Here is a 14650-nt window from a genome sequence, read left to right as displayed (position 1 = left end):
TTTATTTGCCATCAACACAACAGGCATAAGCCCAATTATAGTGTTGGTGTATTACATAATACATTTACAATAGTTTTCGTAAACATAGAGTTCATATTGCAGATGTCAATTTCTTTATGTTTGATACATATTTTGTTATAAGTAGAACACATTCTCCAAATTGGTGATTTCAATAATACGTTGGTCCTTGCTTTTTTGCAATAAAACAGACCAGAGTTATTAGCACGACTTTTAAGTGTCGGGACATGAAAATTTAATGTTGATATGAGATCCGTACAGTTAAATTCGTTTTGTACTATTTTATGGAGAAAAATCAAATCTGTCACATTTCACCTTTGTTCAAGTGTAGGTATACAGAAGTTGTCTATTAATGTTAGATAATTTTCATAATATGGATAGATTCCAGTTGTCTTGTACGTCAAGTATTTCATAAATTCAGATTGAACCTTTTCCAGTTGGTGTCTGTATTGCTGTTGTGATGGGTTCCAAATCACAGCAGCATATTCCAGTTTTGATCGGACATAGGCATAATACATTTTTGTTAGTGTAGTACTATTGTTAAATTCCTTTCCAATTCTAATTATGAACCCTAACATCTTGAAAGATTCGTTAACTATGTTCTCTATATGGTTAGTAAATGTCAGTTTCGTATCAAATATAACTCCAAGATCTTTGACTGCATTTAATCTATTTAGCAAGATCTGATTCATTGAGTAATTAAAACTCTATTTGATTTTTGTTTCTAGTAAACGATAAAATGTTACATTTGTTTATTTACATTATCATGGAGTATGCGAGCTCAACGCACAACGACTAGTTCAAATGACTGTCTCCGACAAATTGACGAAGCTTGACAGTTCATATTGGTACATTATTTCTCCCATAGATGGCACCATATGCTAGAAATGGCTTATTACCAGTAGCGTGTTTTTCTAGTGTCAGTCAAAAAAAACTTTTGGAAATACCCTCGTAATATCAGTGGTAGAAATACACCAGCAGAAGTTGATTAGTATTTAGTCCTTTGTCAGAGGCGAGGCTACATGAGATGAGATCAACAATTAGTACGATCAAATCTACTAATGCTTTATCACTGGGAATCGAACCTGGGATTCCGTGCACAAAAAGCCGCACGCATGAGACACTAGACAAGGAAGAGGGCTAACTCGCACACCGGATATATCTTTTTTTTAAAAAAAGCCTAGTAACAGAAGACAGTCGCGTAAACCTGATTCCGAAATTCCTTCGGTCATATTGTTGCATATTAATAAATCTTTGCATAAAACAATACGAATGCAATAATTGTATTAGAATAATTTATGTTAAAATATATGGCTGCATAAGACAAAGATACTGCCATGTCCTAAAGCAATATGATTCATTTTTAACTTAAAAAATAAATAGTTTTGATACACTAAGAATTGTCTCTAAATATTGAGTTTTACACAATTCAAAGAATTATCTGGAGTACAGCACACACACACACACACACAAAAAAAAAAAATCAAAAAAGGGAAAATTCTTTCAGAGCCTATATGATCCATTCTGCGCAATACAAGATAGACGAAAAAAGTCCAGACTTTTGGTATAAAGCTATATAATATCTACTAAAGAACAAAGAAAGAATAAATTAAATTATAGTTGTGGGGAAAAAAAAGTTGTATATTCTGTTTAGTCTGCAGTGGCGCCACAAATATAACAAAATTTTAAAGAAAATATATGAGTCAACTATTATATCAAGTGTACTAACATATTTTTCTTACGTTCTGCGCTAAAGAAAGACAACAGTGACGTTTATAAACTTCAGCCTTGACGTTTCTTTCTACTTTTTACTATATATATATATATATATATATATATATATATATATATATATCCTGGACTTTGTAGCTGGAGGAGTTTTTTTAAGATTCAGATCCAGCAATGTTGCCGGTGTTTGTGTTATGTTGTTGCGCATGAGCACTGCGCAGTGTTACAGGGTAGGGGCCTTTGCAGAGAGACGGAAAGGTTGGAGGGGAGTTGAAGGGAGGACGTCACCTTATGCGCGCAAAGCGTACATGATCAATACAACCTGTAGAGCTGGCGAGAAGAGAAGAGAGTAGAAAGGCTTATCCCCTATGTAATGGTCATATCGCGTGCGTTCTCCTTGTACAGAACGAAGAACGACCAAAAGAAAAGAATAACTGGGCCAAAAAGTCGCCATTCGACTTTTCAGAAGAGACACAGTACGTGAGACAAGAAGAGAAACACTGCTGTACCTGCAATGTTGCAACGTTTACATAAACATAAATTCCTTAGTTGTCTTATCAAATTAAAAGACACAAGTACCTGAAGGTAAAATTCGAATTCCTATAGGACATACGTTTCCACTAGTAAGTTCCTTATGAATACATTTAAAACCAATGAACTCTATATAAAAAGATACAATAGTTTGTAATAGTTGATTGGTAATAGTTTGTGAACATGTCTGTCACGTTCCAATTCAGTAACTTTCAGTTTCAAGATTTACTCTAAATTCTTATCATCCGTGATCCATATTATCAGTAATACAATAACCAATTTTGGCTACTTTTTTTTTTAAAACTATGTCTACTTTTAAGAAAATCCAAATCCAAACAATGGAAATATAGTACGGCCTTCACTTGTATGAGAACATTATTGTTCGCAAAGCAAAAGCCACTGAATTTTCAAAAAGCTGTTAAAAAATTTTACTGTGTATTCATAAATAGTGAATATAACCCATGTTTGGGAATTTATTTCTCATTTAAGTATAGTAATTCTGTTGAAAATGATGTGTTATTAACTTAACCAGAGGAAAAGTTGTATGTTTAGAGAAACCTGAATGAAAATTAATCTTACAATAATATAAAATTTGATATCTCTGTCAAGTAACTGTGAAATAGATCATGGGAAATGATAAGGAAACAGATATAAATAAGTGTAAGATAATTGTAGTAAATGTAGTACAAGTACGAAACATAGCTTTTACCTACGCCTAAAACAGGGGCGCAATTTCAGATTTCGCTTGAAGGGGGCAAGATCACCACCAACATAAAACTTTAATGTTTTGTACTAGTATACGTATTTGTAGACAATAGATTAAGGTATATATATTCCTCAAATTCTTGGGGGGCAATTGACTCCTCCTGCCCCCCTAAATGACGCCCATGGGCTAAAAAGACATTTATTTTTAGAAAGGAAAAGTCAGGGAATGTCTCAGTTTCTAGGGCTTTCATTCTCTGCTTCTATAATTACTCCTATTGTATATTATTAGGCTGTGATTTTTTTCTCATATGGGTCACTATTCTGACGTGAACTTAGTAATATAATATAGAATTATTGTGATGTCTTATCCCTGTTCCAACTGCTTTGCACAAGTAGTACAAATAGACGCATTTTGTTGTAAGTTTGTTTAAAACCATGATAATAACTTGGGAAAATTCTCTCTACCTCAGCAAAATTTACAGATATGTGCAAATTTGGTAACTTTGTTCAGTTCTTTATCTCTCGGAAAGGCGCAAATACAATACTACATTAAATTGTGTTCATTTCGCGATTCTTACACAAAATATATCATACTGTGTTCTAATGGTATTATTTTTCTACTGCTAATAATGGAATACCAAAGTGTTTCATATTTACAATAACACGTCATACACATCATGCAATTACTTGTCTGAGTGATGGAGATGATGCCAATATTTGTTTCAGCAAAGATACTACAGTAGAAAGCATGCAAGATATATTTACAAAATTTTTCACAAGGATGCACTGACTTTTGTACTAAAAATTTACGTTCAACATATTTTTAAAAATATGGTTAAATACTCAATATCACATATTCAACATTGAAATTATCTACAGATGGAGAAGAACTTAAGGGAATTCACCCTCCGATACGCATCAATGAAACATCAACTACATACGAGAAAGCGTAATAATAAATATGGAATGCATTTACATACATGTAATGTAATTATATGTTAATAGAAGTGAATGCTATTATGAAGCAGATTTGATATGCATACAGAGAATATATTAAATTAAGTGTTTGAAGATTTCTATACAAATTAAGTAGCATTGTTACCTACGTTTGATTTTCTCATTTCTTAAACAGAACAGCATCAAAATGTTGTAAATATTAGCAGTAACACATTGTAATAAAAATGTAATTACTACATTTATAAGCAAATAATATACACATAATATAAATAACATGCAAGAATCAATCGTATTTACAATAGCAAATATAGGTAGACAGTTTTCAAAATGAGATTTGATGAACTAGTAATGTCAATTCATACCTGAAAAAATACATAAGTAAACATGAAAACAGCACGGACAATCTTCCTTTCTATGGATCTTTATATACAGTACATTATCCATAACGACTTGTTAAGTTACCGTATGAATAAATTAATTGTTCAAATAATAGTTTTGTCTGTTCTGCACATAATCCTATATTAATTTAAGAAATGATAAAAGTCTTAGTTCTTTTAAGTAATATTAAAGTTACTGACAACGTTATAATCCAATTGTTTTGCAATTAAACTAGAAATGATAAATGAATTAATTTGTTTTATATTTTTTTTGGGGGGGGGCATACATATTAAAATTATGTGCTTTTCTTTCACTGAGTAAAATGTTCTGAATGTAAAACGAACATTAATAAATTCACACACATTTTGTACATAGGAAGGACGGAGTATCCCTTATGAAAACAGAGATAGTTTTTCACATAGATCCATCATTTTATACCAAGAAATATGATCGCGGATACTCGAAAACGTGTCCTTCGTGAGCAAAACGCGGTTTCCATAGTAAGCTATACAAGAATCCGGATTGGGGCAAGAAGGGGGGCAAACATTTATAGCTGATTTTTTTTTCAACGAATTTGTTTTGAATTACGAGTTGTTCAAAAATATTTTTTGCAGGATATCAAAACATTAGAGAAGGATTTGCTCGTCGATGTGCACGCTTATATTTTCAATTCAACACTAACAACAGGCATCGAAACTACAAAAAGAAGAGTTTTCCCTGCTGTTTTCGAGGACATAAAGAGCGATTTTTTATTTACCTCTAACGCATTTATAAATAGACATGAGCTGCACCAGTATTCCGTCAAGTGCACATAGATCTGCAAAAGTGTAAAATATTTTCTACGCGGCGGTGATGTTTCTCGGTGAAATATTACAAACAAGTATCCACGTAAAGGGGAAAAAAAAGAAAATCTGCAAAACCGAACTGAAATTCTGGGAAAGCAATGCTTCAATGCTTGTTCTTTTGCCACGCTTTCACTACGTTATTTTAACTTTGAACACGCTCTGCTAACTTTAACATATTGAATATTACAGTTTATACTAGAAATAGGTGCATTTCTATGCGGACTTGATAGAATATTGACACAGTTTTTATTTTTCTACTTTGTGATATGTAGCATAATATATATACGCAATACCACAAAGAAATACAACTGCTTTGACCCTTTACTTACTTGTAAGGTGATATATAAAAGGAAGATCCGAATTATTTCCATCTGTAACAAGTGAATGGATAACGCGGTAAGTAATCTACATTTTTGTGTAATTTATTACATATATATTTCATATAATGAATAGGGGAGCTATACTCATCCAGTGTGTATCTACATTTAAGTTGGATCGCATTATTAAGTAAACAGTAATAAAATAAAGAATATTCTTCATTTTCCCGTCTCCGCTGTTTTCGTTTAGTTATATCATAATGCTCCGTGAGAGAACATACGTAGTTATTGCGATTTAGGTCATCATATAACAGCGAGACCATGAAAGATAAGATCTTTAGTAAAGTGGGCTTCGAACTATACAGTCCCAATTTTTATCCAAAGTGACATACTTTTATGACTTCAGAAACTTGAAGCATAAACTGACGCCAATGAAAAAAGGAAAGAAAAAAAAGTTTCACGTTATTTACAATGGGAAATGGTGTCAAAATTTGGAAGTTATTATCAAAAACAAACTCACGAAAGAAAAATATAGATTTTTTTAAAAGAAAATGAAACAGAAAGATTTTCATAACAACATTGTTAACTTTGAAAACATAATGGCTTAAAGGAACTAATAGATCGAAGACAATTAATAATAAAATCGTAAATAAGAAAAAGGTCAGAAAAATAATAACGAGTACACAATAACAACTAAGATACGTGGAATACACTGACAATAACTGCTAATGCTCTTTTTTCAACTTTATAAATATATTTTCTGTTTTACGATCCCATTACGGATAAAGATAAAAATAAAATGTCAGGATATGTAGTGTTTCGGGTTACAACATGTTCATGTACTGTCCATCATTTTTTCTAGTATCTTGTAACACGGAGAGTGTAAGTGAATGACACAGTATAGGTACATAGAACACGGGACCACCTTTATCAGGATAAACAACAAACGCTTTGTAACAAAACAAACCAGAAGTATCTTCAGCACTACACAGTGACGCTATCCACAAGCAATTTGAGTTTAAATTCGATTGATAGTAATATTTGTCAAGATAAAATGTGTTGCAAGGTGCACTGTTCTCACTACACAACAGTCTTATCTACAACATAAGAGAATAACCACTAAATGCCATCGGTTGTGACTGGACCAAATCTAGTTTGTGATCAAACATATTTGTCAAGATCAACTTGCAGCCCAAGTAGGGATGGTTATAGCAGAATTTGCACCCGCAAATTCGTGCACTGAACACAAATGCTCTAGCCACAAGGGTACAGAGAAACTCTACATGGAAATTAGGATGCCATAGGAAGCTGAATGCAATACCATGTTCATAGCAACATACTGCTGCACATTCACAAGATTGAACTACATACAGAATATACTGTTAACAGTATCGACACAACGTCCATCATCTGTAATAAACATCTGTTACAAGTGTCAAATGATGCAGGTGGAATGACATAAAGTGTGAATTACGTGATGCACCTTAATACTTTCATATAATGTATTTTGCGTTTTGTATGTTAATCTGTTTTAGATGTTTTAAATTTAGGGAATGTTCAGTGACTGTATATTTTTGAGGTTTTATTATCAAAGTACAATTATACAGACTGTCAGTAATAGTAGACCATGTGATATTTGAAACTGTGAGCAAATCTATTCTGAGAATGTTAAAAGAAAGAACAAAGAAAGGTCGAAAGATAATAACAGTAACAATTAGATATATACTTTACGTGAGGCTTGGATTCCATTATATGGAGACAAAAAAAAAAAAAGTGTGTAGTATGATTATGATCAGTCTTTAAAAACTTGATCAGAATCACGCATTTGCATAAAAAAATAACAAAGCAGTGTGATTTTAATAATACGTTAATTTAGGACGGAAAAAGTTATTGTCAGCGAATGATATTGATAACTTTAACGTTTGATTACTAAGAGTATGTTATGTGTTACACTGTTGCTACTGGCTGTGAAATGGCAACTGAGATAAAGGTAATTAATTACATAAACATGACGTTAAAACCCGAGAACGTGTAGATTTATTTGTAATGTTTGATCACAATGGCTGTGAAATTTTAGAACAATATTAACGTTTATACTACTTCACAAGACTGCAGAAGTATAACTGAAGTTTCCTCGTAGTTTTTAAGCTGCAAAAAATAAATATAGAACAGATGAATTATAACATTTTGTCGCGCCGCAGTGCTTTACTAATCGAACTCCTGGTATCCAGGAATGAATGTTTAAAAACGTTCACCGGAAATAAAAGCAGTATTCTCATTGTCCCTAATGAGGATGTACTTTCTTAAAAGTTATCCCAATAAGAAATCAAGAATGGAACTGCATTATTTCTTTTGAAGAATAACTTTTGTATTTAAATCCATGAAATAAATTGAATTTTAAATAAATTTATCGCAATGTTAAATAAATTGACTCATTACAAAAGGGAGAACAACACTGGGTGAATATAACCACCCTATTACAAATAAATATGCACGCATAAAAAAACATGGTTAAGATCTTAAAATCTGCTTCTCTGCTGCTGCTTCTCTGATCTACAGTATTGTACTGACTGTAGTATATACAGTCCACAACAATTTATGTAGAGCTATAGTGTACCAAACGGCGTACATCAAATTAAGAGTTGTGATGTCTGTGCTTCAAAAACTTCAATGATATTATTTGTGGTTCTCTAAATACCGACTGCGAGACTCAAAATATTGAGTAAAGAATGAAAATATTAGGTTTTATTTATTTTTTTCAAATAACTTTAATCTAACAAGCTACAGACTGTAAGAGCCTAACCATGATAGCTTCTTTCTAAGTTAAAAAATTATAAAAAAACAAGAACTGTTGCAAACTATCCATTTATCCTTCCTGAACTGTTAGTCCACAACAGAAAGCCTCTTCCTTGAACGTGCTTCAATTATTAAAAATAAACAGATAAAATTAAACTAAAATAAAACAGCAGTTTCACAAATTTTGTGGTTTCTAAGGTCACTATTTCTTAAGGACTTAAATCTCTTCAAACACTCCTACACTTTTCCCTGATTGTTTGGTATTATTATCAATAATAACGATATGCAATATTTTGTCAAAGTGAGATGTTGAATACGTACAATACCGAAATTAGCCAGTATGTTTCGTACAGTGCAAACATTTTAAGACTCCATAATGATGACGTCTTCATTTGGACTGTAAGGTAAGTAGTGAAAATCTTTTGCTAATTTCTTTGAAGCACTTTGTAAATACTAAATAGTTTACTTTCCATATTTCCAATAAAATTCATTACTTTTTTACATCATAAACTATTACATACTGTATAAATAGAGCCAGTCTCAGTAAAGAACCATAATCTTGCGGCACAACATATTTCTTTCTTTAATTTTATCCTTGCGACACAATGGAAATTAGGGACAAAAATATTACTTTTCTTTCAGTGGCAACATTCAATGGATTTCGCAGAAAAAGAAAAAAATAGAAGTAGAAAATAACGGTCAGCAGTGAGACTTCGAACATACTGAATTCGTAGAACACGCGAAATCGAAACAATAAAGCTGCTCTGCAAAGCAACCTGAGTTGCTAGAATTTCTGTTATCTATTAGTTGTAGAAGATACATACTATTTATTTGCTGAAAGTATTTAAATTTTTTCGTGCACCTTTGATATTTGCTCTAAGTAATCATACTAACAAATTTCGTGGACCATTATTTATTTGTTGTATCAGGTAAATTGTTATGGTTGCGAAATGAGTTAAGCCAGGCAGACAACTTATACGAAATAAAAGATGATTGAGTCATCTCTTTACTTGTCAGACTTAAATTGATAGGCAACATGTGGCGTAACAGCGAGGACTAACCTATCTTTATTATTCATCCATGAAGTAAGATGATCAGACTTATTGAAGTCATGAATACTTCAGAATGATTTGCATAAGAGACTACAATCAAGATTCTGATAAGGAGACTTAATAGAGAGTGGATTACATACCAATTGGCGGTTCATCTTGAATGTTGAAACTTGGGGCTAACAATAATGTAAGTTATCCTTTAACAATATACTTTCAATCAGTTAAAGGTAGAATCAATGAGCATTCTTAACCAAAAATATCACACTGAATAGATTCTATACACAAGATTTCTCGCAAAATCTCTGAGTTCGCAATAAATATATATCTTAGTTCCCAGGCAGATCTTAGCCTGGTAGTGATTTTATCAGATATCACTACCGTTCCAACTCACACTTTTTGAGAAACACTGCCATTGTATAATTTTTGTTAATAGAAGCCTACACAGCGATTACATGATTGTTGATTTGGAGTCTTGTTTCGCACATGTACAGTGATAACTTAGTAATTGGGAATTGATGTAATTGTCCGGGGAGCTACTAACAAAGTTATTAACTACTGAGCCATATATATTAATCAACTTTGCATATAAATCTTTGTCGCATATTAACATAATTTTCCTACTAGCTCAACAATGTTTCAATTAATTAGGGTAATGAATGGTTGAAATCACTGCCTGCCAGGAAATTAATCAATTACAATGACTATCAAAGAAAGTAATTATCAGGAATCCTAGATAAAGCTTCCCCCTCTCTCTATTATATATATATATACTTGTACACATAAGTGAAGATAATAAGCTACATTGCTGAGTCAAAAAACGCTTAGTCATAGTGATCTTACCATGATGCAAACATCTATATGTAACAATGTTCTGTCTATGAATGACACTACAGGGTATAGGATTTAACTTATTATTTTAAACTATCCATTTTTTTAAAATACACTATTTATCAATAAAACAACAAAAGAGGCCAAAGAAATTAAAGGTTATTCGGGGGTTACAACAATAATTGTAGAAACTGGGAATATTTTGCGTTTGAACGTCAAAATTATCGTAAATGCCAATCTCGCATTCTTTTCTTTTTTCTAGAAAATGCCTCTGTTAAAATTACCAGAAATTGTAGCCTCATTGATCTAGAAAATGCCTCTGTTGAAGTTACTAGAAAAACTAGGCGAATTGATCAGTCTTAGTTTCCGGAATTGTCCACAACAGAACATTACATGACGGACAGAGTCGTAATTATGATGTAGATTATAAACTATTTTACGCGACGGATTGAGATAATCATAATTCCAACTTTTCTTTGTAAACTGGATTATGAGGGAAAAGTACAGACATTCTGCCATAAAAGTTGGTACACAGAATTTTGGCGGTATATTAAAATGTTTTTAATTAGTTCTACATAATATCAAATGCAGTAAACAATGTATCGGGATATGAAGGGTGATTTGGACAAGTTCTGTAACAAATTTCAAATTTTGTAGAAAATATTTTATTTTCAATTTTAGTTTTTGTACATGCATCAGAGATCATCTTATTAAGCTAAGTGAGCATGTGGAGTCCACAATCTAAATTGCAGACTATAATTCCGTGAAACATGACACGAAAGCTACAATAAAAGAGCAATCAAGTGAAACTTCAAAATTGTTACATGAATCCTTATCTAAATCTTTTTTTAAACGAAATTTATTAACGATTTCAGAGAAAGATAAAGTGATAGTTTACAACAATAACAACACAACAAATTTCACAATTTGGTTGTTTTTCGTTTAATCAAAACGTTATCTAAACAAAGACCCAAAGGGGAGAAAGAATTAACTTCAGTAAGTTACCAATAAAACACACAAATAACCAAACTGTGAAACAAGAAAACATAATGAGCTTTCTCGAGGCTAAGTGGTTAGCGTACGCCTTTGGCGTGGGACAGCCGAGTTCGATTTCAGGTAAGAGCTTATGAGATTCGGATCGCACGTTCAACTGTATTTTTACATCTCATACAGCCTTACTACTGAAAAGGATCCGAAAATCAAATCATATCAAAATCAAAGAAAATATAGTTAATGTTTAAGGTGCATGCACAGTGTTCGCAGATTGAAGATATTTTATAACAAAATTGAGCAAATAAAAACAGGGATTCTTATGGGAATAAAAACAGGGATTAAGTTAAAATGCCGAAATTCATGGAAATTGTCGGGATCAGTTACATGTCAATTTTTTATGGTCCTGTTTCCACGCTATCGTATGTCGAGAACAACCGATAAAGCTAAATTGTCTTCAATTTATTTCCAAGTCTTCCTTTATTGATGCCTTGGTATATGACCTACTTCTGTGTGTCCGTTCTCAGTCACTATTCTGGAGAACTTCAGTACTGAATGAGGGAACATATCACACGGCCTACTTAAGGACATGGCCTTGCTCAGATTCAATGCTGTCTTTCAATCAAGAAACATTCAAGTAAACTATTGGCATAAGTGAAGAAAGACCACCATTTACAAACTAAGGAAAATTTAACTTAAAAAAGGGACATTTCTATTATGAGGATTGCCTCAGAAAATCTACGAACACTGGTTATGCACTAATAATAGCAATTTAAACTTAAAATATGTACTATAATTAAGATAGATCAAGAAATTAGGTACAAATGTGCGAAGATAAATCAAATAATATTTTACAGGTTTCTCACAATAAATATTACTATTTTGCTACCAGAAAATTTGTTTTAAAGCTGTTTACATATTTTGATTTAACCTCACACATATAATACAGAGACATCTCAATTATTCACGTATGTATACTTGGTTTTCAAATTAACCACTTAGTTCCGAAAGTGTAAATTTGAAATAAACCATATGTGTTAAGTGTCATTCAAAGGCGCATGTGGACGGGGGGATAATGTATTATTTTCCATATTCACCGAATTTCGCCATCTACCATATCCTTTTCCCTAAATAATTGAAAGAAAACACTGTATTGAAATTTACAGAACGTATGAGCAGTAGGACCTGTAACAGATTTTGAACATATTATTTCCAGCCAAGAAATATACTATGACGTTATAAAATTATCAATCATTTTTCTGGCATGAGATGGAAATACAGTAACACGTCTACTACATTTTGAGAAATTTTAGTATTTTCATTTTTTCTTTAAAAAAATTGAAAAAGAAGAAAAGGAAAAATGTAAGTCCTCTGCTTTTTACAGCGATACCCTCAATTTCCGTACAATCGAAGAAACTTCAAGATTTAGACTTCACTATCAGTTAGCACATTAATTTCCAACTGGTCGATGTATGACCTAGGAGCAGGCTTCACGATTCGGCAAGGAACAGAGATAACCGATGAACCATATGAGAGGAATGAAATAATAAAAGTCTGGTATGGTAAGAATAACAATAAATCCACAAATAGCGTAAATGCAAACATATCGTCTATACTATCGAGGTCTTTGATTGCTTGTCACCATTGTCTTTTTATGAAAAAACACAGTCTGCACTATCGATGTCCTTGATTGCCTGCACCACTGTTTTTCTTTTTATCAACCCCAGGTTTGTAGTTTGGTCCTTGTTCTCTCCGTGTGGTTTGCTGAGAATCAGAGTAGCAAAGGATGATGTGACAGATCACCCAGTTGGAAATATCTAAAATGAAATGAAGTATTTGAGTTTTACGTTCCACGGTTATGCCGGTTAGGCTAAAGGAGACTGTGATTATGAGAAATGAATGAAATGGTGGAATGGAGAAAGTGGGAGGAAACGGGAGAACCCCGAGAAAACCCACGAGCACGGTGTTTGTCCACTACAAAGTCCACACGGCGCGAGCTGGGATCGAACCAGGAATCCCAAGCACCGGGAGTGAACGCTCTACCACTGTGCCACCGCGCCTCCCTTGGAAATATCTAGTTTAGAACATGCAAAGCAGGTACTGAATTTAAGAAAATAACAAATGTCACTACTATCTTTTTGCAGAACCCAATGGTGACAAAATTACAACTGGATTGTCTGGAGCAAAGATGGGGCATTGCAGTACGGATGAAAATATACCAATTCCTCCACAACTATTCGCATTAACTATCAAGTAAACTTTAAGAACGAATCGCCATTATAATTAACCATATACCAGATTTATTCAAACTTTGTCACGACTGGCTGACTGAGGAGACAGCGGTTGCTAACAAATGACTCATTCCTTCGCAATTTTTCTTGCAAAGTTCCAAAGAAGCAACAAAACAACTCACTGTTGAGTATAGTATTTCCCAGTCATCTGTATGAAGAATTTTGAATCAGAAATCGTCTTCCTGGGATGTGTCACCTACACTTTGCTCGGAATCTCGATCTTAGTGCTTATCTTGACATTAATATTCCTAAGCGACGGAGTGTAAGAGAAGGACTTCTTAACTCGGCCAGCGTGTTTGCTGGATCTACTTCATGTGATTTTTGGCTGTTGGATATAGTCAAAGAATGTGTTGTGCTAACGAGCCATGCACTATTAACAGTCTCCGAAAGTGCATTCTGATACCGCGCCGACAATATCATCAGAAATGTGCACTGGAGTTCTGTAGAGCAAAAGATATGGGTTTCAGAACTATACTGACACTGATGGCACCCAACAATGTACTGTGGATGGTTACATGTAGCATATTATTTTTAAATAACATAGTATGAGATAAAGTAGACCGTGTACAGTATTTTGAGATGCTGTTTATCTCTATGCAAATGACTACATATTCCATGACATAACAATCGATGAACAATCGAAATTGCTAGTCAAATGAACTAATCTGAATGACATGGACTTGAATTACTCGGCGATAAGCAATGCCCGCGACAATGTCAATTTTGTTTTACAGTACTTTTGTAACTATAGGCCGTTATCCTTTCACAGTTCTTTCGAAGTTTTTTTTTTAATTTTATAGTATTTTTTGCATAAACTGTAGGCAGTTTTGTTTTACATAAGTTTTGTGTTAACCCGCTTTTGTTTCAGGATACTTTCTAAATATCCCACCTGAACAAAATAAGGCACGTAGTCATATTTACCTTCTTTTTTCTCGTTATTTTGAAAACAGATAGAACTACAAAAATGACGTTAATATTCACTCAATTTTCTACTTGTCAAGGCATATGGCGAAGAGGGAATTGTCTAACAAGTTTACTGAGAATTATATGACGAGGAACCTTCGTTAATCATTTTCGTACTCAATGACACCTTATTTAAACAAGCAGTGGAGTTTTCGTCATAAAGATTTTAAAAAGAAGTTTTCGTAAGACTATATACGCTGAGAGAATAAAAAGTTACTTATAATGTAATTAGTATCTGAAACACAAACTTG

At 33.0% G+C, this 14650-nt stretch overlaps 1 protein-coding gene across 7 annotated transcripts in view; it reads right to left on the bottom strand.

The window, feature by feature from the left end:
• Positions 1-14650, bottom strand: part of Lar (tyrosine-protein phosphatase Lar) — a 1526023-nt gene that overhangs the window by 611646 nt on the left and 899727 nt on the right. For 6 of the 7 annotated variants that reach the window (XM_081765888.1, XM_081765893.1, XM_081765890.1 and 3 more), the window contains exon 5: positions 5492-5533. The exons of the other annotated variant lie outside the window; for it this stretch is intronic. In XM_081765888.1, the coding sequence (XP_081622014.1) occupies positions 5492-5533 (42 nt within the window). The remainder of the gene's footprint in view (positions 1-5491; positions 5534-14650) is intronic. 7 annotated transcript variants of the gene reach the window in all.

The sequence above is a fragment of the Thermobia domestica genome, chromosome 7 (assembly GCF_964235325.1).
Source record: "Thermobia domestica chromosome 7, izTheDome1.hap1.1, whole genome shotgun sequence".
NCBI lineage: Eukaryota > Metazoa > Arthropoda > Insecta > Zygentoma > Lepismatidae > Thermobia > Thermobia domestica.
Note: the sequence above shows the minus strand (reverse complement) of the source record. Positions and strands in the feature narration are given on the sequence as shown.